This window comes from Mustela nigripes, chromosome 1 (assembly GCF_022355385.1).
Source record: "Mustela nigripes isolate SB6536 chromosome 1, MUSNIG.SB6536, whole genome shotgun sequence".
NCBI classification, from domain to species: Eukaryota; Metazoa; Chordata; class Mammalia; order Carnivora; family Mustelidae; genus Mustela; species Mustela nigripes.
Window position 1 is genome coordinate 36,627,748 of NC_081557.1, and position 27,935 is coordinate 36,655,682.

The window sequence follows — 27,935 nt, forward strand, 5'->3', positions numbered from 1 at the left end:
GGGTAAGCACACAGCTACAGCACTATAAAATTATTTCCAAGACCAGTGAGTTAATAAAATAGCAAATTCATGATGAAAATTATAATAAAATTAATCTGATTCAGTAGTAACCAAAATAAAATATGTAATTTGGCTTATGTTAATTTTTTTCCAGATTTTATTTATTTGTCAGAGAGAGCATAAGCACGGGAAGTGGCAGGCAGAGGGAGAAGCAGGCTCCCCACTTGATCCCAGGACTCTAAGATCATGACCTGAGCCAAAGACAGACGCTTAATGGACTGAGCCACCCAGGCATCCCTTCTGGCAACTTTTCAAGTAAGATTGCATTTAATAGCACTGTGTATACTTAATATAGTCAGATTCATTTCTTAAAGTTTATGAATTTGCTTCAGCTAGGATACTTCTTAGTGTTTGGTCTACTTTAATATGTCAATTATTTAGCAAAGGATAAATTTAAAAGTTAAATTATTTAAAAATGAGTTCTCAGTAATAGTATTTTTAATAAAAAACATTCCTTTTGAGAAAATACATACCTTAACCCCCATACAAAATTTTAATAGGAAATCCGAGTCTCATTATGTATATGTGCACATGTGAATTTATACACACGTACTTTCCAATATTAGAAATATACTTATGGAGGATGCAAAATGTACACCAGGGAAATAAGAGCCCAGGATATATACATTTAAAGTGCAAACTCAATAAATTAGTTAAAATTTTATTACTCAATAATGTGTGACCAGATTACAAATTATGTGGCAGTGGTAGCAAAAGTGGCAGGAAGGAACTTCACACTCAACATGTCTAATAAATAAAGCTTGGTGATCCATTCAATATTATACAAAATCAAAACTTCCAACACTTCTAAAGATCTTTAATATCTTTGAGAAATGCCAAATAATTCTAGGTAGGTAAGAAACTGCCTGACATTATACTTAAAAGAAATCATCTTAGAAAATTAATGGTTTTACTGTCTAAAAAGCCATTGTTCCAAAATATGGTCTCCAAGAAAAAATAATTTAGTCTCCCATCCTGTTAGCATTTAGACTATTCTTTAGATCATCAACAATCTTTCACGACTCAGGTACGTATCTGTACCCAAGGAGTTCATGAACATTGTAAATATGGTCCATTTTCTTTGCAATTAAGTATTCCTACCAATTTTTTTTTTTAATTAGACTCACAGTTGGGTTAGCAGTACTCAGTAGTCCTAGGTCACTTCTGTCATGTAGTCTCAAGGCAGCAGGAAATGAACAAGGATGGGCATCAGTTTTACAGTGACTAAACGCGTGACACCTAACATAGGATCCGGACATAAGCACATAATCCAATTATTCGCTGTGGCTTTCGGAGCCCTCCTCTTTCTTTGATTAGACTTGAATTTATCTAATAAGGAGTAATGCTCATTTCATAAAAGATTAACATCTTTAGGGCAATTCCTTTTCCTTCTGACAAATCTGTGTTTTTATTAACTAAATGTTTAAAAGTATGAATCCTGAGCAACAGTAGTAAGAACCATTTTTGACTAAAGAAGAAAATCCCGTCATTGTTAACACCCGAAACAGCTTCAAAAATTCAAGCATGGAATGTTAATAAGTCAGTGGGACTGGAACTCAGACTTCTGATGTCCACGGCAAACCTGAATACTCCGAGCAGAAATCGAACACATGTAGAGGAGACACATAACAGTAAGAAGCATCAGAGATCGATGCACCTGGATTCTGTTATACTTAACGAAGGTCAGTTTTTCATGGATAAACGCAGCTGGGAGCACAGCTCTGAGCAGTTCTTGCACTGAACAGGCCCCTTGGAAAGGCAACACTGGATTCCTTTTTAGATGGGCACAGACTCCCCCCCACCCCTCGCCAAAATGTTCAAAGACCTAAAAGACACGTTCGGGGAAAAAAAAAACAATAGGAATCCTGTTTTCATGAAAGCAAAAAGTTCTGGCCACGCTGGAAACCGAAGTCACTTGAATTTTTAGTTCTAGCTACCATTCGTGAAAAGGAAGCGCTTACTACCAAAGCATCATTACGACAGAGCACTGGTGTCCCAGTGAAGGCGTCCAGGCACAGCTTCGCGACTTGGGTCAGCGGGAGCCGTGCTCCAAGGGTACATGCAGAGTCCTCGTGGCGAGGAGCCTCTCACAGTGGCTGGGCCAGTCCCCGCAAGAATGGTCCGACGCGGGTCCGCACACTGACCCTGGGGCACAGCCCTCCAGGCTTCTTCCAAATGCCTTTTCTTTCATTCCAACGGCCTCTCCTCTTCTTCATCTGCTTCTTCAATGACCTGAATATCATCTGCTTGAGGTAAGGAAGGAATTTCCGCCGGCAGTTTATTCCCATCAACTTTACATTTCTCTTCTTCCTCTATCATTTCCTTCCATATCTTGTGGTTTTCCGTGAGGTGGTGCATGAGCTGACAAAATATTCGCCGTCTGCCTTTCCTCCTTTGCGGTTCTGCGAAATTTAAAAGCAATATATCGTGATTGTAGCAATACAGTTCCCTCGTTCATTCACTAAACATCTGAGTGCCTGTTACGTTCCAGGCACTTATTTCAGGCACCGGGGTTGTAGTAATAAACAGCAAGACGGAAATAATCGGCACTGTGGAGCCCATATTCTAATGGAAAGACCCAGGTAAGCAACAGGAGAAGGGAAAGGTGAGCTGGTGGTGTTATCAGATGAAAATAAAGCAGAGGAGGGGACCAGGGAAGACTGGGTGGAGTGCGAGGGGAGGAGGGGTCCTAAAGTTTCAAATGATAAATAGCAATGTGAAGTTCAACAACCTTTTTAGGATTTTAGGTATTGAATTAAACACCATTACCAAGGTTTCAGTGAATATAAATAATTTTTGGAAGCCAGTCAGCTTGTCCATGATGATGCGCAGAGGGTAGAGGCAGACGGCGACTACTCTTCCTGATGGTGTCCCTGAACACAGCTGAGGGGTGGGGGCAGTTCTTCCGAATTATGTTATCTGTTCTCATTTAGAGCATGCCTGGAATGCTAGATATAATTTAAATTCTACTTTACTTGACAGAGAGCAGGAGAGAAAGGGAGAGAGCACAAGCAGGGGAGCAGCAGAGGGAGAGGGGGAAGCAGGCTCCCCACTAAGCAGAGAGCCTGATGTGGGACTTGATCTCAGGACCCCAAGGTCATGACCTGAGCCAAAGGCAGACACTTAACCAACTGAGCCACCTAGGTGCCCCCCTTCAATTCTAGTTTAAAGAGCAAATAACTGATTTCATTTATAGCTACAACAGTGACAAAATTTTTTTTCTCTATTTATGGTCACTGCTTTGTATAGGAAACTATGTCCCTACAGTTTGGCAATTCAAATCCATCACAGCCCTAAACTTGCTTCTCCCCTTAGAGCTAGAGAAGCTACGTTTTCTCTTCTCCCAACTGTTGTGATACACCTTCCCAGACACTAGGAAGGCAGTTTAGCAGGGGTGGGTGCACTAGCCACACGAAGCACCTCACCTCACCAAGTCAGACATGGTGACAGCCCTACAGAGCATGCAAAGGCAAGGCCTCCTGCAGCAGACTGACCCAGAAGAGACAAAGACCAGGTGTGAACACGTGAGCACGTCCCCCAGCACGCAGGAGTGACGCAAGAGCCCATTCAATCTGAACACTCAGAGAGTAGTTACTCAAGACACAACTCCTGAATCTGTATCTTAAAGATCCAGGGGCTTATTAGCTAGTTAAGCGTCCGACTCTTGAGTTCAGCTCAGGTCATGATCATGGGGTTGTGAGATCAAGTCCCACTTGGGATTCTCCCTCACCCTCTCTCTAAAACAAAACAACCCCCCAAAACAGAGATCCAAACTTAATGTTACTAATTGTAAATATCCATTTAAGAAATCACAGCATCCCTATATTCTTACGAGGATTTAGACTGTCTTCTATTTCTTCATCATCGGTATCTAATTCTTCACCATCTTCCTCATCATAACAACTCTCAGTGTCCTCGTCCTCTTCTGCTTCTACCCACTGACCCGGCAGCAAGCCAGCGGCGTCGTAGGAGTTACACAGAGGACCCACAATGTGGGTGATGAAAGATTCTTGGAGTTTTGCTAGTTGAGGTGAAGAACGATCCATGAAGGGACTGATGGGCAAACCGAGGTTTGCTTCTTCATCTCCCTAATCATTTTTAAAAGAAAAGTACATTTTGAACTGTTGAAAGAATAACCACTGAGCTTTTCCTATTAATATTATCTTTTTTTTAAATATGCAGTCTACATCAAAATAATTATTACAAAGAAGTGTCTAATTACTCTGTCATTTCAACCGTAATAATTTCTCAGATATCTTGAGAAATCCAAAGTAAGACTTTCACACCTCACCAATCAACCAAAATGATTAATGTTCAGTGAACAAGAAAAAAACACACACATACAAAACAACAAATCTAACAACCTGAAAAATGTTATGTCTCTTTCTCTAGGGGGAGATAGTATCAGCAAGTTGTTGTACCTTAAATGCCCAGAGTTGAATTTTGCAAAAGCCTTTCAGCACCCTACCCGTTTCTAAGAGCAGAAGCAGAGGTATGGGCAGCTGAGATGAGGTGAGGAGTTCGGGTCCAACCGTCTGCCCGCCCACACCCTCCCCTGTGGTCTCCAGGGCTTCAAGGAGTGTAATCTGAGATTAGACAGATGCCGTTTTCAAACCCTGCTTTTGCTACTTTCTACCAGACGTGCGGTGTGGCGCACGCTCAATGCCCATTTCAGGTGTAAAGTCTTAAATAATCTACTTTACAAGCTTGCTGTGAGGATGAAAAGCAATGTTGTATCAAGTATTTAGCACAGTACTGAGGATTCCCCAAATGGTCCTAGTGACCTTTTGGTTCCTAGTTTCTGAACTGGTGGGGAATGTATAAAGTCTAGAATGAACCGTGGGCAAGCAACGTCTATCTCCGATGTCCTGTGGAAACAACCAGAAAACTCTTCTAGTGACTGGCCCATTATCAAAAATCTATGATTTTACCTTCTGTGAGGAAGAAAACTGTTGTTTACAGAAAAAGAAAAAGGAAAAAACAAACAAGCCTCAGTTGGGTTTATCCACAGGATTCTAGAATTTTGTAAGTTTGGCTTTTTTTTTTTTTTAATAGAAGTTTTGCTTTTCTTAGCCCAAGGTACTTAAATGACTATAAGGATATAAAGACAGGATAATTAAGATAATAAAAAGTTCAGCAAGATTAGAATTTTGCATCCATATCGGAAGGATGCTTAATAGCATAACCAGATTGTGAAAGCCTTCAAGACGACCCTGTGTGGTAGGATGCCAGATGACCTTTTTCTCCTTTAACATATGAATAATGAAACTTAAAAAGATTAAGTAAAACTGTCTGAAATAACGTTTTTTGTGACAGGTCTGGAATTATAGTAGCTGGCGTTTATTGAGCACTTATATGTCAGGAACTGTACTAAGAACTTAATTAATTCACCTAATTCTCATAGCAACCTTATGAACTAGATACCATCAAATATTCCTATTTTATCAATGAAGAAGCTGAGGCACAGACTTACTTAAGGTCACATTGCCAGTGAAGAAGAGAACCCAGGCTTCAACCTTAAGCATGTTTTCCCACTTTAATAAGAATTCTATATACTTTAAAAATATATTATAAATAGGGGCACCTGGGTGGCTCAGTGGATTAAAGTCTCTGCCTTCGGCTCAGGTCATGATCCCAGGGTCCTGGGATCCAGCCCCACATCAGGCTCTCTGCTCAGCAGGGAGCCTGCTTCCCTTTCTCTCACTCTGCCTAATTGTGATCTCTGTCTGTCAAATAAATAAATAAATATTTATATACATACATATATATCTATATATCTATATATATATCATAAATTGGGTCTAAATGAACTTTTCTAATGTTCTTTGAATTAGTGAGTCTTCTAAAGTTGGCATATACTACTACTGCTTTTTTGTTACTTCTGTTTGCACAGATAATATAAAGATGGCACTTTCCTTAATGTAAAATTCATCTTTTGTGAATATGAGCTGAAGCCCAAGGCCAGCTTCAGCCATCTTTGAGAATGAAGATGGTAATATGCAAATAGTATACCGCAATCTCTAGGTGAATATTTATAACCATTTTCATCTCCAAATTATATATAATTTAGTTCAAATGTATCAAAATGGTAAAATATTAATAATCTTGGATCCTTATGTATTCCCATGGTTTTTTCACAGCACAGTGTTTTATAACTTGTAAACAGCCCTAGGGTGGGTGAAAGACACTACACGTTCACTATTCAATACACCCCGGATGTAACAAGCTAGAACGGGTAAATATGCAGTTTATGGGGTCAAGTTCATCACCCCTGCTGGAGTAGCAACTCATGGTAAGAAAACTCTGTCTCAAAGGCCTCATTTGGTAGACCTCTTGATCTTGCCTGATTATTAGGGTCAACAAGGATTCCCAAGGAACACAGCTCCAAAGTCCAGATGTATCTGGTAATTTGGAAATAATGAAATGCTGGCTTGTACCTCTACATTGTAGGGAGCTTAAGAATTGGACCAAAAAAAAAAAAGACAAATATTCTGCAAAGTGGTACTGAAACCAGTAACCAGAGGTTTTGTAATGCTTAACTTTTTATGTTAACTGTACCTTTTTGCCCGAATCTGCTTGCTCTTGGCACGCAGCTTGCTACCATGTTTCCACTGCGACCCTCCCTACTTCCTAATTTCCTTTCCTTGACTTCTGCCATCACACAGCTCTTCTCCCACGTACGCACATCCTTTTCATTTGCCTTATGTGCTCGGACTCTCCCGCCGTGAGGAGCCCAGTCTGAGCCCTGCCACTCCAGGTGCGGCCGCCTCTCAGGTGAACTCTTTGATGCACACTCAGCCTCTCTGTGACCAGCTCCGCTGCGTGTGGGGCACACAAAACTGAGTTCCCTTACAGGAGTAGTATGTGAAAGATTTTAAAACTGGGAAGAGCTTGTTTTTAATCTCCAAATCTTTAAAAACCACGAAAAACCTACTTTATCCCCATTTCTAGCCCTCAAATGTCCAGCTGCCTATGCCCACCACAACCAGGACTTTTACCCAGTTGATGTTTTTTAAGGCAGGCAGGCAGTCTTTCTACAGCGGAGTTGAAAACGGGTTGATATTCTCTAAATATCATATCCTGAGTCAATAAATAAATACCCTGAATCAATTGAAAATCCAGGTTTATCTGGAAATAAACCATCCAAAGTCATGGGCACTCAGGGTTTTAAGAGCCCTGACCTGTAGCCTCAAGGGACATTCGACCCATGTCAGTTGGGAATGAGCTATTTTTTAAATTTTTATCAGTGAAAAGGAGCTGAGAAAATACTAAGAGCAGTGCAAATTCTACAATTTCTAACTGTTTTTGGTCAAAGTAAGCAGGCTTCCAACATTTAATGTAGCTATCCAAATCCCGAAAACTAATGCCTTCGGAGGGCAGCTCTCAAAAATCCCGCCCGTCTCACATTGAACTTACCTGCTCATAAAACTCATTGACAATGCCTTCTGTCCATTTCAAATGCAAGTCCCGAACTTTGGCGGGGCCATTGATGTCTGCCAGCTTGATGCACACTTGGCATACTAAGAGGCGATCACTCTCATTGCTCCATTCTATACCACTGCTGTTTACATCATTGGCCTATTTTGGAAAAACAGTTATTTTAGGTTCTGAGGGCACAGGAGTTTTGTTTTAACCAAATTATCTTAAAACTGCTTCCTATCTAAATTACAGGAAGGAATGTGGGTTAAATATCCCTTTGAAGTGTCATAATTTTGCTTCACTGGAGGCAGAACACCATAAAAACGTAACCATGGGTTTCAATATTTGTGATTACCATGGAAAATTGTAACGTGCATATAACGTGTTAATATATAATATACACTACATTTATGTGTATGCAAAACATTGATAAATCATTTAAAAATTGTAACTAATTCTACTTTTAAAAAGAACACTTAGTATCTACAGAGAAGTAAGTAGGCTTCAGCTGTGAAAGGAAAATATGATATAGTTGAAAGAACGTAAGTCTTAAAAGCTGATCCCTCTGGTTTCAAATCCCGAATCAATGATTTACTCACTGTATAATAATAGAAAAATCACTTATCCTCCTTGAATCTAACTCTCTTCATCTCTAAAACAAGAAAAGTAGTACCAATCTAGCCATATTACCATGAGGATTAATAAATGAAAAATGCCTTGTTCACAGTAAATGTTAAATACTAACACGGTTATTTAAATATAATTATCATCACTAATTAGGAGAATTATTCTGCCTTTCAAAAACTCAAATTTCCTTTTGTAAAAGAATGAAATAAATGGGCCAGATCAGTGGCTTCTGAACTTTGGTTTGAGAATAGTTTTTTGGGCACCAGATCCTTTTGTCAAAGGAAAATTTATTTAGACCACCACTATCAAACACTTGAAAGTTTGGAGAGCTTTTTGGATTGAAACCATGTAGGAGATCCAGAGCCCCACTCGGCATTTTTCTGAGAGACTGTGGAATAGAAACTTCTGAGAAGCGCAGATTCAAGAGCATTGGACTAGGTGATCTTTTACCTGTGAAATCTTCTACTACTCTTAGCACTTGAATGAATTTTATTATTAAATAAAAGTTAACAGAGCTCCACAACTATAAAATAATTATAAAGGCATATGGATTTCTTGCTGATTTTTTTTTTAGAAGTATTTTATTAATATCATGACAGCCCCATATAGGGTCTCCACCCAGGGGGTTAAATCTAGTATTCCTTTGTTATCAGTTCCTCTACCCTGAGGGTACACCTTTCCTTTACGTCACAAATATCATCAAGGAAACAAAGGCTTCCTGCCGGCCAAAGAGGGAGTGCCCTCCCTTCACCATCTATGAAGTGGTGGTTCTCAGCAGTTCTCCACCCCTAAAACCAGAGGGCAGTGTTTCTCAATACGAATGTGAATTCCTGACCTCGGGGACTTCACCTGTTCTCTACTCATTCTTAGCTGGCGCTACTGCCATTACAGGGCAGCTCCCAGGCAGTTGTCAGACGAACGCATTATTCTCCAGTGGAAGAGTGGAGGGTACTTCTCACCCACACCAGCCAGTTTAACACGAACAGAAAAAAGGGATTAACAGGAGAAGTGAGGAAAGCATTAACTGGCTTCTGAGAAACCCATCTTCAGTTTCACAAAGTACCTTACATGGCACTGCACAACTTTCTCCAGTGTGCCTCTAAAAGCTTTTGATATCATGAATTGGCTTATCACCATGAGAAAGAAAGTTGTAAGTCTGACATGTCGAAAGGTAGCAAGTGATAGTATGGTTAGGATGTGTTATAATAAAAAGTTATTTTAAAAATATTGACACATATATTGATTCCCATCAGATATTATTACTTTATGAGTAGTATTAATTCTAGCTTAACATATTAAAAAAAAAAACTTATTAGTAATACTGACAATAGTGATTTCCATCAGTAAAACCAGACACTAAGTTGTATCACAAACCTTGGCGTTGAATTCAGCAAGGAAATCAAAATGCTTTTTAAGATCTGTGGCAAGGATTGCTTCAATTACTAAAAAACGAAAACGCTTGAATTCCACATGATCAAGATTAAGAAGGAAGTTGTATTCTGGGCGAGAGAGATACAGATTCCAAGCTGATGCAGCATGATGATTTTCTAGAACAGATCTGTCGTTGTACAAAACTGCCTGAAAAGTAATAAAAAGGAGTCAGGCATCTCAGAGATACTAATCTTTAATAATAAACAGAGTTAGGCTAGAAGAATATAAATAATGAGTAGTTACTCTATGCTGAACATTTTAATATCTGTAAAGAAGGGTTGTGATAATTTTCTAAATGGGCTTACTGAAGTACAAGAAGAGTAAGACATACCTCTCCAGCAGATATATCTAGTAAGTGAAAGGGCAATTCACTCCAAAGTTCATCTTCCCAGATACCATGCTGCCCTCAAGAGATGTAAAGCTGAAGGGCGCCTGGGTAGCTCAGTGGGTTAAGTCTCTGCCTTCAGCTTAGCTCGTGATCTCAGGGTCCTGGGATTGAGCCCCGCATCAGACTCTCTGCTTAATGGGGAGTCTGCTTCCCCCTCTCTCTGCCTGCCTCTCTGCCTACTTGTGATCTCCTTCTCTGTCAAATAAGTAAATAAAATCTTTAAAAAGATGTAAAGCTGAAATTTGAGGTCTACTTCACTGAATCCATGAACCTTCTTAGATAAAGCTGCTATCAGTGAAATCATTAGAGAGAGAGCAGGTTTAGGGACATGTTTCTTGTCTTCAGCGAGCATGCAATCCAAGGAAGGTGCTGATGACCAGAGACGAGGAAGCAGGAGCACTGTCCCTGGTGAGCAAGAGTCCTGCATGTCCCAGAAGGACACATTCCCACATTACGACCCTGACACAGTGCCCGGGAATAAGAGAAGCACGAAACAGGTAAAAACACATCCTTTGGTTCAGCTGGTGTGCCACTCCACCTCATTTCAGTGCAAGACCCTCCCTACTCTAGAACTTTGGAATACAGACTTTAAAAACCAGTGGCTTAGGGGCACCTGGGAGGCTCAGACATTAAGTGTCTGCCTTTGGTTCAGGTCATGATCCCAAGGTCCTGGTGTCGAGCCCTGCGTTGGGATCCCTCCTCAGCGGGAAGCTGCTTCTCCCTCCCCCATCCCCCCTGCTTCTGTTCCCTCTCTTGCTGCGTTTCTCTGTCAAATCTGCTAAAATACGGTGCTAGTTGGATTTTTGTTCTTTTATATGTATGCTGTTGTCATTCTTTCAGGAATTTTTTTTTTTTTTTCCATTTTACCATGGTACTCCATGTGCAGATTTTTGGTGTTTTCTCCCCATTCAACTTCTCTGGCACCTGCTGAACCCCTTCAATCTAAAGACCATCTTTTTCTGGAACTCCAATAGTCAGTTCATGACCTGTGGAACTCCTGGAACTCTAACAGTCAGTTCATGACCGGTCAGCTGTGATCATTCATCAGTGGACGAATGGATAAAGATGTGGGGTGTATGTGTGTGAGAGAGAGAAATGCAATATTTATTTAGCCATGAGAAAGAAGGTAGGTAAATCCTGCCATTTGAGACAACATGGATGGACCTTGAGAGCATGATGCTAAGTGAGTTGAATCAAAAAATACATACTGTATTGTACTTCTTATATGTGGAATCCTAAAATGGTGAACTCATGGAAACACAGACAAGTTTACCAGAGGGTGGGGTAATTGGAGAGATGTTGGTCAAAGGGTACAAACTTGCAGTTATAGGAAAAGTTTTGGCGATCTAACGCCCAGCACTGTGATTATAGTTAATAGTATTATTATAGTTAATAGTACTATATTATATACTTGGAAAGTTGCTAAGAGACTAGATCTTAAATGTACTCACCATAAAAAAGATAGGCTATTAGGGGACATGATGGTAGTATTACAGTGATGTGTGTATCAAATGAACATGCTGTGTGCCTTCGAATTAACACATTGTTACATTATCAGTTATAGGTCAAAACAAAAGGCATTTTATACTAGCCTTCTAACAACTTCCAAATATCAAGCTCAAAGAGAAAGAATAAGCTTCAAAGACTCCCTAAGGAGTTGATTTATATTTAATAGTGATTTCATTAATTCATAATCAAATCTGATGAAAACTGGTAAATTATTAGAACAGCTTTGTCTATTCAGGAAGAAGTCATCAAACTTCCATCTCAGTACAGCACAATATATAATAAGTGTCCTATCCAGCTAGCTGACTTAATAAACTCTTGGCTAGCAACATCAGTAAAAGAAGTAAGTTCAGAATTTCTTCACCGTTCAAACTGCCCTTCGAAATTACCAAAGAAATATACAATAGGGGCATAAAAATAGGAATCGATATTAAAATCTAGACGTGATCACCATAGTGGAAACTTCAGTGGGGATACTGGATACATGGGGAAAGTGGGACTGGATGGAGGAGAGGTCAACTAAGTTAACACATGAGAAGGAAAAACCCACCTGGGGAGTAAGTGGAAGGAGTCCCCTGCTGGGCCCCAATAAACCCACGACCTCCCAGATAATGAGAGACAAACAATCATGGAGCAGTAAGTAGGAGACAAATGTCTGTTCCACTTTAGGAAGAATACTGGCTGAAGACACGGAACAATAAACCAACCCTAAACTCGGTGCGAAAACCATTCCAGGTAAAACAGGAAGCCTCAGCGGCCATTTACTGAGGCTCTCTGATGATGACGGAGACAGAAGACCACGCCCAGCTAGTTTGGAGCTGCAGTAACTGACGTGCTTGGACTTTGTGCTAAAGCATCTTGACCCCTGCTTTCTCCAGCTAAGGGATTCCCTCCCTTCGCATCACAGGCACATCTTTAGTTTGGCAAAGCAAATTAGGTGATGATCCCAAACTGCTTTTTACCCTCTTTTTGAGTTGGAAAGATGAAACAGGGTTTAATACAAACTGACAGAATAAATCTTAACAAATAATAAACACCTTTCGATAAATGAAAAGAAAGCCCAACAGACATAGCAAAGGCTTAGATCACAAAAAGAAGAGGCTGACAAATGTGTGACCAAATGTCCCCTTTTGAAACAAAAGAGACGAGGAAACATTAAAAAGTCACTAGGTTATACTCATGAGATTAAAGAGGGTACTTCCAAAAAGTAAAAAATCTTGGATTAAGAAAAATTGTTTTCATGTAAAAAAAATTTTAAGAAATCCAATAGAGGTAGTAACTCAGGTGCTACAGGAAAAAAAAGCAGCTGGTTTTAAATGGGGGGCGGGGTGAGGGGAGAGAAAGAGAGAAGGTATTTCTCCTTAAATAGTCAGGATGAACAGGACTCCTTTATCCTCAAGTTCTGGGTTTGTTCAAAAATTTCTGATAACCCTGTATCTTCTAAGATCCTTTGTTTTCCTTATCACTCTTATTTTGCTAAGACATGTTTTTTAGGTGACTTTCTAGGGGTGAGTGGGTACATGATTTATTTCACCTCTATATCTGAGATTCTCTTCATTTTTGCTCTTACACTCAGCTGTAGCTTAGCGGGATACAGAAATATAACTTGAAAATAGTATCTTTAGGCCAGCACTCCCCTTCCCCTCCCCTCCCTGGGTTACTTTTTCCCTAGCTCGGACATCATAATCATTTCTCTCTCTGCCTCCTACATACGCTATTTACTCTTCTTCTTCCTTTTCTGGAATGTACGTTCTATGGGAGCAGAGATGTTTTTTGGCCTGTTTTGTTCAGTAATGATGCCTAGAATAGTGCCTCTCCCCCAGTAGGCATCCAATATTTGTTAATTCCAGTACCCTCGAGCATTCATTGTTGCTAAAATATGGTGCCAGTTGGGTTTTTGTTTTTTTGTTGTTTTAATTTTTTTAAAAAAGATTTCATTTATTTATTTGACAGAGATCACAAGTAGGCAGAGAGGTAGAGACAGAGGGGGAAACGGGTTCCTTGCTGAGCAAAGAGCCCAATGTGGGGCTCAATCCCAGGACCCTGAGATCATGACCTGAGCTGAAGGCAGAGACTTAACCCACTGAGCCACCCAGGCACCCCAGATTATTGTTCTTTTATATGTATATTGGTACTCCATGTGCAGATTTTTGGTGTTTTCTCCCCCATTCAACTTCTCTGGCACCTGCTGAGCCCCTTCAATCCAAAGACCGTCTTTTTCTGAAACTCAAACAATCAGCTCATGACTTGGTCCACTGTGTCCCATTTTTCCCTTCCTGATATTTTCCATCTCCTTCTCTTTCTACTCTGCATTCTGGCAGAGGTTACCTGGAAATTTACTTCCAGGGCTTGTACTGAATTTTTAGATTTTTTTTTTTTTAGTAATATTTTTAGTTCCTAAGAGTTCTAACTTGTTCTCTGATGTTTCCTTTTTCATAGCTTGCTGTTCTTAGAAATGCAGTGTTTCTCAAATTCTGAGAATTCGTTTTTTAAAAACTTACCAGTTTTTCTACTCCCTAGATTTTTTTTCTCCCCTATAGTTGGTTACCCTGTCCATTTTTAAACTTTTCTTTCCAAGCTACTGGTTAATGTTCTGTCTAGTGATCCTTGGGTTATCTATTGATATTTTTAAAAAAGAGAAAGAGAGAGAAGATTCTCTTCTGTTTAGTGTTGAGTCTCTTTAATTTGGAAAGATGAGTAGGAACCCTATGGATGTGGATGGTGTTTGTTACTTAGTAGGTTCTGCTCTACAGTTATGAGACCAGACACCAGCTGTTAAGTTTCCAAAATGAGAAGGATTTACTCTGGAGTACTAATACTCACAACTAGTAATTCTTACTCTCTTCTGGTAGTTTCCTTCAATATCTAAGAGATAAGTTTTCTGCCTGGAGATTAAGTGCAGGTTTGTAGAAGCTTTATTTAAGGATGTGTAGTGTAGGTGTATAGGGACTGGGGTGCACGTGCACGTGTGTGCGTAGCAAGCCAGGGCAAATGGCATCAGGAGTCTCTCTAGAGTTCACTTGAGCTGTATCCACCTCTAGTCTACTTTCACTTCTCCATATCATCTGTTTTTCATTTTCCAGAAACAGAAATTTCTGGAAAACTCGTTAAGCTTCTGATGATAATACCCTTCCCCACCTATTCGTCTGTTACAATGAGGAGTCAAATGCATGTGTTTAGTCACCACCTTGATCCATATTTTGGGGGATAAACTGTTTATGAGTGTCTCCAATTTACAGATTTCATCCTCAAATTACATTTTCTTTTACCCCAAATATCATCAAAATATTCTCAAACTCTAATACTTCAGGCACCATTCCCCATCTTTCAGCCAGTTTTCATTTGGAAATAGCTCAGAAATCTCGTAGAATTTTAATACTGGCATCTCTTCAGGATAAACCTAAGTGTTTCATGTTCTTTCATAGCAAGAATTTAAAACAATCCTCCTATACCTTCCCAGCGTCCTTTCCTTGCCAGGAGAATGGAGAAAAATGTTTGATCCAGTTGGTGGTATTCTATACTACTATTGACGCAATAACATTTTTCACTAATTGTGGCCTAATTAGACCCACTGAGCTTCCCAGGATGAGAAGATCTACTTATTACCTAATAAACACGCCTCAGGCTTTCACAGAAGGGTCCTTATCTCACACGCACTAGCAGAAGGTCTCACGAATTTCATTACTTTAGGAAGAACAGGATATTTCAGACAAACTAGCAGTCCTGCAGAGCAAAGAAATCAGGCATCCTTCAACATTCAACAAATATTTACTAAACAACTTTTATGTGTCAGGCACTATTCTAGGTGTTAGGGAATAAGGCAAAATCCTTATTCTCAGGAAAACATATTCCACTGAGGAGAGACCCGTCATAAACAAAACAGACGGTATGCTGGATGATCACTGCTGTGGAAAACAAAGCAGGGAAGGAACATAAGGAGCTCCAGGAGGGGCTCGTGGATTGTTAACGGAACTAGTGACAACATGAACATGTAGATATGCAGGGAGAGACCACTCCGGACAGGGAGGACGGAAGTGGAAAGGCCCTCAGAAAGGGAGTGTGCATGCCTGGGATACAGAAGAAAACAGCCAGGAGGCCACTGAGGCTGGACATGGGTGAATTAAGGCAGAAGAATCAACCCCCGAGCCATTACAATGACTTTTACTAGGAGTGAGGTGAATGCCACTGGAGGGTCTGGAACAGAAAGTGATGTAACGCACAACAGAGCTACTCGCATGCTCTGGGTTGAGTACAGACCCACGGGCAGTGAGCAAGGAGACTGGGTGGAAGACCATCCCTTCTCAACAGCTGAATGCCCTGTCAATTTCCTGTCCCTTCCCACACTTCCCATTGCTTCCTCTACCGGCTGTCTTTAACAATGAGAAGTTAGAAATTACATGTATTACTGGTATTCTATCCAGACTTCACATTTTTATTTTGATTAGGACAACAGTTCCCAGCATGGAACTTGTAGGGATGACTTTCAGATATCATTGGTTTATCTGCAACAATGCAGCAGTAACACTGGAGTGCCCCCACTCGTCATCCCCTTGGAGGAGAGGTACTAAGTCGGACTCACCTGTACTCACCTGGCCATGAAAGATCTAAAGCCAAGAGCAGAAGAGAAAAAGTTGGTAATCTCTGTCTATAAGACACCCGATTCAGGAGCCTCCAAGATACACGGAATAGCAACCCTCCATTTGCTGTCCCTTTACCCTTAATCATATCCGGTCTGTATTCTGAAGCTCAGAAAGATAAGGGTTATTCACCTAAGATCACACGGCTAATGACTGGGTAATCAGAAACTGAACTCAGGTCTCTCGATCTTAAGACCAGTGCTTTTTGCTCTGTGCCCCTTCTGTCCAGATCCCCAACTCCCCACAAGCCCAGGTTTTTAAAGTGTGAAGTGAGAGTGAGAGAGTACCTCCGCTTCCTGGAGAGCGTGAGGAGGCATGGGCCCCTTAGTTTATAATCTCTCCCACAGCTGTTCTTAGAAAGTAGACAAATATTAATATCTAGACTGAAATTCATTAAAAGGTTACCTATGGAAATCATGGACTATTAATAAATAAAGTGCCACAGGAGAAACGAATTATGTGGCATTTTTAACCCTCTCTCCCTGTCTCTGAATCCTGTTCTTCTGGCTAGAGAACCGATCTCTGTTTTAAACAGTGAGAGTGTGGGAGAGAAATGGGTCAAGAGCGACACAGGATGGCTACAGAAGATGAAAAAATCAGAAGTGAGGTTTACACACAGAGTGGTGAAGACACAAGATGAATTCAGCAAGCTGAACCAACCACTTGTCCTTTGTAAGGCATGCAGTTAGAAGCAAAGATGACATTTCAGGAATCACCAGCCTAAACAAACACCCACGACCACTTAAAACCACGGATTTAGTTCCAAGCCCGAAAGTGTAAAGCGAGTGGGAACTCCTACCTCTTATGCAAATTTTGACAGTAAAGGAACTTTGCACCTTATCAGCTGTACTGGGTACAAAAATAACATGGTACTAGAAGGAATGTTTACATACATTAATATATGCAGTGTTACGAGCTTTAGAGTGAGTCTTGAGGAAAAAAGAGGACATCAAGGAAAATGATACTTCCTCATCATTACACTTTCAGCCATGGAAAGGAAGAAGAATCAGGCTTACATCTAGTCAGTCTCATCAATTTAATCAAAGGCAAAAATACTGGCAGCAAGGATTCCAGAATTTCATATTTTGAGGTAGGAGAAGGTAATTTTTTTCTTCATTCTTTTGCACATCTTATGTCAAGGCTGTTATGTGTTAAAATCCAATTAATTACAGTGCACATGGAATGGTTACCTGATTCAGCTGAAGGGTGGATTACAAAAGGATATATACAACACCCTTCTGAAATTTCAGAATCACTCTTGTAACTTTCTGAAACAGTATTTCCTACCTGAGGGGCATTTGTAGCCACCAGAAACGCATTTGTCCTCCCTGGGTGATCATAATCGTGCATGGCAGCCGCCACATAGAGAGCCATCAATTCCAGCGCAGGAATGTTTGAAGAAAGGCAACCATAGCTGTCATCTGGAATAGAGCAGCTCCTCGAAGAAATGTAAGCAATTTGTCCAGGGCTCATTCTACCACCAGAATCTGAGGAACAAGCAAAATAAACCAGCATTACATATTACTTCCTCACAAAATGAGACTGAGGAGGGGATTCCCCACAGGTAATGCGATTATTTCTCTTGTTGATTAAGCTAAGAAATAAACTATTTATAAACAAAGACTTAAAACAAAACATTCTCTCCAACATACATGCTCCCAGAGAAGAAAAAGGTTGAACATTGATGCTACAGTCACTTACTTCATAAGACACTATGAGATTTTTATGATGTTCTCTTATTAGGCTAATAATAATTTTTACAAACCTCTAGTTTTCTTAACACTTATTATTTAAGGACTAGAGATAATGGCCAGCACACAGAAAGTTAACAGGATAAAGCAATCTAGAGAATAAAATTTTGTGAAAACTGTATGGAGATTTAGGAATTTAATGTATTAACAAACTAAGTTTCTCAGCATACGATGCTTTTCAAATCCTACCAGAGAGATAACATTTCATTTGTAGCCCTGATTACAACTCCTTTTCCCCTTCTCTTTTTCTTTCCATGAAGCCCTTAGAAGACAATGGCAAGAAAAACTGGAAAATGAGATGTAGAAAACTGAAGAATGTCTCACAATTCTCTTTTTAATCCTCTAGTTAGGAACAATATTTTCACAATCAACACCATACTTTCCATGCTTTAGTATCTTACCACTGATTTTTTTTTCTTGCGTTTTTGTGGCTTTATCTATTCAGATGGTCATTCTATTAATTTTGCTGAAATGATCTTAAATAGGAAGTATATGGAGGAAAAAATAATCCATATTTAGAGTAAAACCACAAAGATATTAGAGAGACAGGAGATTTTACCGACTGCATCGGTGGAAACTAGGAATAATGTTCTGGCTTGTCAGAGTCCAAAATAATCTTCATCATAATTTATTTCACTCAGTATTTGCCATCACATGAATTTTTTTTTTTTTTAAGATTTTATTTATTTATTTGACAGAGATCACAAGTAGTCAGAGAGGCAGGCAGAGAGAGAGGAGGGTCCTGGCTCGAGCCCAGGATCCTGGGATCATGACCCAAGCTGAAGGCAGAGGCTTTAACCCACTGAGCCACCCAGGTGCCCCCAAATGAATTTTTTAACATAATGACTTTAATATACACTAGTGATAATTATAGAGATACCTCATTATTTTTGTCATTTATAACATTTTTATTTAAATTGAGTTTTAGAATCACCCACACTAGAACTTTAAAAAAATAATTATAAAAAATTAAGGTAGTTAAATGCATAAAGATATATTTAACATTCAAATTTCTAATAGGACGTAGTTATCAACATCAGCCAATAATTTGAATTTTCCCTATGTTATATGCATTCTGGGCCTCCCTAGAATTATAAAGACACATATAAAGTAACAAAAATGGCAAAAGACATCCTTTTAAAACCCAGTTACTTAAAACCGACTTATTAGGACTCTAAGATGAATATTCGGTTTTGCTTTTTGTGACATGAAATTAATACTATGAAAAATAAAATAGCTGGCAAGGACATTTCAGCATAATTATCATAGATCCCATTTGTTTACTTTCTTTCAGAAAATGGTGATTCTTTTAATTGGCTGATCAATTTAAATGGAGGCCTCAGTAAAAGGCATCCAGACTGGAAGAGAAGTGTATAGGGTAATCCCTGACAGTTTTCCCCACTTTTTGTACTAACCATAAGTGCCTGATTTAAGCTTTGCTCTCCCAGGTACCCATTTCAAAGAAGCACCACTTCAAAGACACTGATCTCGAAGAAACACCCTGCCAGCCTCCCTGTCTAGATCCACAGCCAGGCCACTTCTGTTTTAGAAATCTTGGTTGATTTCAATAACTGACCATTTGGGCTGCTGGTTTTTTCTCTACCCAAGCTTTAAATTCCTCCTCTTACTCTTTAAATTCACCAATAAAGTGTGAGCCACTGAAACCCCCCACTCTTGACCCCAATAAACCTCAGACATGTTTACCTGCATGCACGACTGTGCGTGTTCTCTCCCTCTCCCGCCCCGTGACCTCTCTCTCTCTTCTCCTGTGACCTTGCTCTGTGGTCCTACTTATGATGTGTAATTTTCAATTCCTTTAAGTAATAAACCCCCTTGTTTTTTTTTAAGTTTCTTGATGGTAATCACTAAAGGGCATCTTGTAATCATAGTAACCACAAGAGCTGGTCCAGCCCCAACAATGGTTATTGACAGGCTGAGACCAGCAGACAACAAAGAGGTAAAACTATCTCTGCTTAGAGTTGACATGCTCTTGTATATAGAAAAATCCTAAGAAAGCAACTAAAAAACTATCAGAATAAAAGTGATCAAGATTGCAGGATAAAAGATCAATATGCAAAAAATCAATTATTTTTATATATGATAGCAATGAATAATCAAAAAATGAGCCCCCAAACCCATCCCATTTACACTAGCATCAAAAAGAATACAATACTTAGGAATAAACTTAAAAGAAGTACAAAACCAGTATTTTGCAAATTAAAAAATATTGTTGAAAGAAGTTAAAGACGACTTAAATAAGTGGAAAAAACACCCATGCTCATCGACCAGAAGACTTACTACTGTTAAAACAGCAATACTTTCCCAAAATGATCTACAGATTTCATACAATCCCTATCAAAATCCTAGCTGGGTTTTTTTTTCTTTCTTTCTTTTTCTTTGGTAGAAATTCACAAGCTGGACCTCAATCCATACGGAAATACAAGAGAACCAGAAGAGCCAGAACAATCTGGAAAAAGAACAAAGTTGAAGGACTTAAACTTACCAATTTCAAAGCTTACTAACAAAGCTTTAGTAATGAAGATAATGTACTGGTATGAGGACAAACAAAAAAATCAATGGAATAAAACTAAAAGTCCAGAAAGAAACCCTCATATTTGTGGCCAACTGATTTTGTACAAGGGTGCTAAGACCATGCTGAAGAGCCATTTCTGTGCCCTGCATGATGTTAGCCTTTTTCAGACACTGTTTCATTTAATGCTCACATCTTATAAGGTAGAAATAGATTTTGTAACATTTAAGAGGCAACTATGTGGAGTATATATTAAGAACTCTTTTCAACAAATGGTTCTGGGACAACTGGATATTCATGTGCAAAAGAAAGACCTCTTTTATCCCCCAAATTAGTTCCAATGGGTCACAGACCTAAACTTCCTATAACTATGAAACTCCTAGAAGAAAACAAAGGAGTAAACCTTCATAATCTTGGGGGAGGCAAAACCCTTCTTTGATATGATACCAAAAGCATGAGTAAAATAAGAAAAAGATAAATTAGACTATATCAAAATTTAAAATGTTTGTACTTCAACAGACACCATTAAGAAAGTAAACAGGCAACTTACAGAATGGGAGAAAATAGCTGCAAATCATAAATCTGGTAAGGAACTTATATCTAAAATCTACAAAGAACTCCTAGACCTCAATAATAAAAAGATAAAGGACCAAATTTAAAAATGGTTGAAAGACATGAACAGACATCTCTTCAAAGAAGACAGACAAATGGCACGGCATTCAACATTATTAGCCATGAGGTAATGTAAATCCAAACCGCAATGAAATACCACTTCGCAGCCACTTGAATGGCTATCAGAAAGATAATAACAAGTGGCAGCAAAATATTGGATTGTTGGTGAGAAAATAAAATAGTGCAGCCACCCTGAAAACATTTTGACAGATTCTCAAAATGTTAAGCACAGAATCATCTGATGACCCAGGAATTCCGCAGCTAAGAATGTGCCCAAGAGAAATGAAAACGTATCCACACAGAAACCAGTACAAGAATATTTATAGCAGCATTATTCATAATAGTCCCAAAGTAGAAAGAACCCCAAAGTCCACCAATGTTTGGATGGTAGGAGAATGAGAAAGAGGAAGAAAAAATTTCCTTATTATATAAAATAAATAGCAATGAGGAAAATGCATCTGGCTATTATAGACTTCACTTCTGAGACTGGTCACATAGCTGGACCTCAGATTTCTCATCTTCTTATTCCATCTTCCCTTTGTCCTCGGCCAGCATCTCTACTGATCATGGTACTCTGCCTAGTGGAATGACCTACATTTTCAAAGGTCTGCACTGCTGTGATTCTGATGACAGTTGATCACCACATGGTGATCACCGGACATGGGAGTACCGTAAAGGCCAAAAAAACACACAAAAAAACCCTACGTTATATCCTCCCATGTATAGTAGAAACCTTATTTCCTCTCGATAGTAAGGATCAGACAAAATCAATCACTATCATCAAATGGGCTAAAATATGAAAATATTCTTCTAAGAAAATAGCTACATCTACAAACAAAAACTGAAGAAAATGATCTGATGGAAGTACGGAACTAATGGAAGGAATAAGGAGGACGAGGAAAGAGTAAGTATGACGAGGTAGAAAACCTAATGGCAGTACTTTGGACTCAATGACCAAAGACTGTAAAGCGACAGCTGAGCCTATGACATCCGCCCTGATTAACATGATAATGTTTTTCAGGTGTTTGTAACTAAGCAGATTCTGTCCTGATGGGTGTGGGTGTGTTGGCGGGGGTGTGTGTGTGTGTATGTATCTCACTGGAGTAGTTCCTCCCTCTTCTACAAAATAGAGTAAGAGAACCATGTTATGTAAATTAGTACATTTGTATAAATAATTGTATTTATGATGAGGAACAGAATTAACTTCTTTGGGAGCAAAACATAAATATTATGAAAGGTTTTTAATGTTATCATTTACATGCATACATAAGGCTTTTAAGTATGGCCATTTCACTGGGTAGGTTATATATTTTAAATTTACATGATACACCTACAACAAGAAAACCAAGAACTGAAAGAAAAGAACAAACAAATGATTATCATGCTATTCCAGATGGCAAGCTTCAGGATGGGACACACAGAAGAAATACAGTAGATTCAACAGTACTGCATCTTAACTTAAGGTGAATTGTAGCTTTTCTAATTTGCATACCATTACTATGCATCAACATTTATATAGTCATTTACATGTACCAAAGTTTACTTAGAGCAATTTTTAAAAGAAGAGAGGTAATGAAAGGAGAAAGCTTGATTTATTATTTCTGGACAAACAACTAAAAGGAAGCTTTTAGACGTAAGTACCTGTTTCATTTCCTGTTGCACGGTCACTGTGGATCTGCTGTAACCCAGGAACTGGCCGCGTTGTCAGATACCAAACCGCGTGCAGGACATCTGTGGCGTGTATGCGATTGTGATCTAAAGTCATCAAAACATTTTACAAAAATGTTATGTTAAACACAGGACATTTTTTTTTTTTAAGGATTTTATTTATTTGACATAGAGAGAGCTCGCAGAAGCAGGGGGAGCAGGAAAGGGAGAGGAAGGCTCCCTGCTGAGCAGGGAGCCTGACGTGGAACTCAATCTCAGGACCCCAGAGTCACGACCTGAGCTGAAGGCAGACGCCTAACCATTTGAGCTACCCAGGCGCCCCAACAGAGGACATTTTTAAAAGTACAATAATTTTCTACTATCTTATACCCTCATTAATAAAATGTATGGCTTGGAATAACTTCCCACAATTATATTTCATCTTTTTTTTTTTTTTTAAAGTAGGCTCAGTGCCCAACACGGGGCTTGAACTTATGACCCTGAGATCAAGAGTACCATGTTTCAGTGACTGGGCCAGCCAGGAAACTTTGGTTTCATCTTACTTTTTTAAAGTCTCTTGATGTATTAAAAACTTCTCTTATAAAAACTTTCACAAATACAAATACTAGTAAGGCAGTCACAGAAAAGGCAAGTAACAAGCGCTAATTGAAAGGCACTGAAAACTTTACTGAAGGTTGCTATTTTGTAGCTTTAAAAATACTATGTAAATAGTGCGTGGATTAGGGAGACCAATGTTTGCATAAAGGCAACACTTAAAAATTATAGATACTTGAACTCCCCACTCTCCCCTCCCCTGCACAAAAAAAACACATATACCCCCCCCCAAAAAAAGATGAGACATACCTACCTCTCAGGCCTGCTGGAAGGACAAAATGTTAAAATGACATACAAAAACATCCAGAACAGTGTCTGAGACACAGCACATAATCAAGCAAACACTGGTTTACTGACTATCACTATGTGAAAAAGCAAGACCTACAAGTGAAACCCAGTTTTGCCGTTTCTAAGAGTTTTAGAATCTTGGGAAAGATTCTTTTGAGTTTGTACTTTTCACCTGTGAAAGGTAGATAATATAAACTTTCCAACAAAGATTAAATGATATAATCTCCATGGATCTAATGATTACAGTCACAGCTGATATTCAGTAAAAGTCCAGCACTTCAATAGTTAATGAGTACCAGGTACAATCAGCAGATGACACAATACTAAGTCTTCAGGCCATCCATGTGACGTGAGGTCAGTCTGTCAGAAGCTTAATTATTCATATAGTGAACACCTTTTACTGACCTTTTACTATGTGCCAGGAATTCTACTCTGCGCTTTCTGTGGCTTATCACTATGTATGGAGTAGAGACTAGTGGAATTTCCATTTGTAAATCTGGATACTAAAGTTTAAAAAAGTTAGATCCAGAGGCTCTTTTCTTAATATCCTATTTGGAGCTGATAGTGAAGACTCTTTACTGCCTTTTTTCCCCCCATTCCCCTTCCTCTGAAGTCCATTTTAAAGTATTACGTTAGGGGTGCCTGGGTGGCTCAGTGAGTTAAGCATCTGCCTTCAGCTTGGGTCATGATCTCAGTGTCCTGGGACCAAGTCCTGAGTTGGGCTCCTTGCTCAGCAGGGAGTCTGCTTTTCCTTCTCCCTCTGCCTCTTCCCTCTGCTCATGCATGCGCATGCTCTCTCTCTCTCTCTCAAATAAATAAGTACAAAAAATAAAATATCACTTTATTCTATTTATAAAATGTAGTCACTTTTTAAAAAGCAGACTTTATAAGTGAAAATTATAGCACATATAATACTCATTAAGTATCATTATTAGTGAGTTATACCAATTTAAGAATAATATGCTCTGTGTTTATATGAGTGATTTCCCAAAATGTGTCCATATGAAGGGAAACTGTAGAATATATAGATGTATAAGGAAACCTTATTATTTCCTAATATGAAATTCAAATTATATTTTGCCATAAAATCAAGCAGACATTAGCAGTTACTCCATGTCAGGACACAGTTAAAACTGGAAATTCTATGGATAATTTTTAAATATTTTGAAGTCAAGAATTTTCTGACACTCTTAATTACCAAACATTTTAAAAGATAAGATACTCAGATGAATAATTATTAACACAAAGTTGTAGACCATATGATAATTAAGGGAAAGAGCACATCATAAATATAAATATATGTCTGTATTATGATTCACTGTATGAAACACAAATAAGAAAATACACACAAGTGTTAATAATTAGTCCGTTAACTCTAGGTAGCAGGACATAGATTACTTTTTTAAATCCCTATTTAAAATTTTTCCAGAAATGTAATTATGAAAGTGTTCAGATCTGAAGGGAAAAATAGTTTCAAAACCAGTATTATCTGAACTTAATAAGATCTGCTGATACGTACAAGGAATGTCTCGGTAGCCATTCTCCAATGCACGAAAATAGTTCATGAACTGCAGAGTGGGGATCTTAAATATTTCCAATAAGCCAGTGTCTTGAAATAAGGTATACATAACCTAAATGTCAATTAAAATAAAATTCACGTTAAAAGTCAGAATTTCTTTTTTTTTTTTTTAAGATTTTATTTACATATTTGACAGAGATCACAAGTAGGCAGAGAGGCAGGCAGAGAGAGAGGAGGAAACAGGTTCCCTGCTGAGCAGAGAGCCCGAAGCAGGGCTTGATCCCAGGACCCCGAGATCATGACCTGAGCTGAAGGCAGAGCCACCCAGGCACTCCAAAAGTCAGAATTTCTATTTGCAGTTGAGTAGAATATGTTTTTGTGATTCGCATTTGGGAACATTACCATATACATTTGTCTTTAAGTTAATAATTTATTAAAAACTTCCCTATAAGAAATTCTTTTCAAAACATTAAAAAGGAAGACATCACCCTAAAACCCTTGAAAACCAAAGGAAGATTACTATATCATGTCCCAGTTTAAAAAATTTTCCACTCTTCCCTTTAGTTTTTTTATTTACAGTTTATTAAGGGGCGTATGAATTCTATTCTTCTCCCGTCCTACGTGTCAACAGAAGTCAAAACAAAATATTTATTACATTTTTGTCCCTAAAGACTTCAATGAGATGAAACTATATGCCTTCCACGTAATTTACCCTCATGTTTGTACATTTCATAAATAAGAATATTTTAAATACTTCAAATACTTCGAAGAGAGTGAGGATGCTATTTGGGGAAGGTTAATCTGATGCTGTGGGATGAACTCCTCAAGGGGAACCTTGAGTCTGGGTGGTTAAAAAGAAAATATTTTTCCATGGTTCTAGCATGAAATGAACCATCTGGCCTTGGGTAAAGCACATGGAGGGCAGGTGTAAAACAGTAAGGCATAGGTTTCAGTGGTGAGAACCAGCTCACCTTTCACACCTTTTTCAACCTCAGGCTTCAATATAAAGTAACTCTATTCTGTAGAAAAATTAAATTCCACTCACATGGGCCAAAAAACTATTTTCACTTATTCAATAGAATTATATGAAATACATTACATATGATCATTTTTTAATATATGGGTTTATGTATATAGATTTCTCTTTTCAAACTTTCTACCAAAAACTCCATTTTTGTGGAAAAATAAAAGAATTCAGTAAACAATGCCGAATTTGTGCCTAAGCCAGTATTACATGTTTTTATATTTTGTGTTTTATAATGATTCAAGAAAAAACTAATTTGTAATTTTTAAAAAGCAGAGATTTTAAACAAACCTGACTAAGGATCCTTCCTGATTTCTCTCCCATTTTTTCTACAACTTCAAATATTTGAAAATTCCAGTTGCTCATCTTTTCTATTAAGGAATCATAATCTTCTATTAAAATCAAGTCCAGTGATACTTCCTGTTCAATCTGCACAGATGGGGGAGAAAACACAAACCAACTTAACCCTACCTTTTAAAAATAGTTAAATCCACACCTAAACGAGAACACTTAAAACTGAACATTAAAAAAATGGTCAATGCTATTTTCTACAAAAGTTACTCTCAGATAGAAAGTGTACTTCCAATTTTCCCTCTTTGTAAAATGCTATCTTCAGAAAAGCGTAAAAGTGTCTTCTAGGCATCAGAAGACTTACTAATCCTCACAGCACTTTTACAAATAAAAATGCTGTCTTTCCCAAGCATGATGCACAAATCTAAAATCCACTGTTTTCATTTTAGAAGTTACAGGTACCGAAGGAAAATAGAAAGAGACTCCTAACTTTATACTGGCATTTATTACTAGTTTAACTTCCCAAAAGGAATGGTTTTCCCCCCTAAAAAGCTTAAATTTGGAACTTAAGAACAAAAAAAGTGCTATTGTAAGTAAGCAGATTTTGTTTTTTAATGCTTCATGCGCCTGTTCTTCATGCCCTTACCATATAAATGAAGACAGTATCAGCACGGATAGTACTGTATTTACTATAAAATGGGTTCATGTGTTCGTTCTACAAGAATGCACCTCGTTGTTCTAGGATGGACTCAGAAGTACGGCTGACCCTTGGACAACACGAGTTTGAACCACACAGGTCCGCTTCCCCCCGATTTCTGCACTACAGTGCTGTAAAGGAGAGTGAGTTCTCCCAGGACTATAAGCACCGTACATACAGTACTGCATTCTCTCCTCCTCAGGACTTTTAATCACATTCTTTGCTCTAGCTATTTCATTGCAAGAATGTAGTACACAATACATTTAACATACAAAATATGTGTTAACTGACGTATGTGTTTATGCTATCAGTAGGACTTCTGATCAACTGAAGGTAGTTAGCAAATGAAGTTCTGGGGGAGTCAAAAGTTATATGTGGATTTTAGACTATGTGATCATGTGTGGGAGGGTCAGGACCCCTAATACCAGCCTTGATCAAGGGTCAACTATAATTATTATTTTTAACCCAAGTTTTTCTTTAATATGACATAAGGACTTTTTAGTAAAATATTTTAAAATACTATTATATTAAAAATCTTGTTCTGGGCAAAGATAGTGGAACTTGTACTAAGCTAATGTTGTATTTCACCTTAACATAATCATATGGAAAGTTTGTCTTTTACATTTGGTTGCTGTTCATCCTGTGCTGCTTCTGTTAGGTGATCATCACCTTCCAAAAGTAATTTTCTGCAGTCTCTGTTCTCTGTTTCCACTTCTTGTCGTGCTTCTGTACAGCTGAATGATTGTTTTGAGGAAACAGTGCTGTCTTCATCACCTTTCAAAAAAACACATATAGTAGTAATAAGAATAAAACTTGCCTATATGCAAGGAAAA

General features: G+C 38.5%; 1 protein-coding gene across 1 annotated transcript in view; it reads right to left on the bottom strand.

The window, feature by feature from the left end:
* Nucleotides 1–705: 705 nt before the first annotated feature.
* The window catches only part of PDE3B (phosphodiesterase 3B), a 181,127-nt gene continuing 153,897 nt past the window's right edge, over nucleotides 706–27,935 (bottom strand). Inside the window, exons 8-16 of the mRNA XM_059407921.1 lie at nucleotides 27,725–27,876; nucleotides 26,406–26,543; nucleotides 25,091–25,202; nucleotides 22,663–22,776; nucleotides 17,356–17,555; nucleotides 9,481–9,684; nucleotides 7,477–7,638; nucleotides 3,893–4,148; nucleotides 706–2,462 (exon numbers count right to left, since the gene is read on the bottom strand). Coding sequence (XP_059263904.1) covers nucleotides 2,248–2,462; nucleotides 3,893–4,148; nucleotides 7,477–7,638; nucleotides 9,481–9,684; nucleotides 17,356–17,555; nucleotides 22,663–22,776; nucleotides 25,091–25,202; nucleotides 26,406–26,543; nucleotides 27,725–27,876 — 1,553 coding nt within the window. The 3' untranslated portion in view covers nucleotides 706–2,247. The remainder of the gene's footprint in view (nucleotides 2,463–3,892; nucleotides 4,149–7,476; nucleotides 7,639–9,480; nucleotides 9,685–17,355; nucleotides 17,556–22,662; nucleotides 22,777–25,090; nucleotides 25,203–26,405; nucleotides 26,544–27,724; nucleotides 27,877–27,935) is intronic.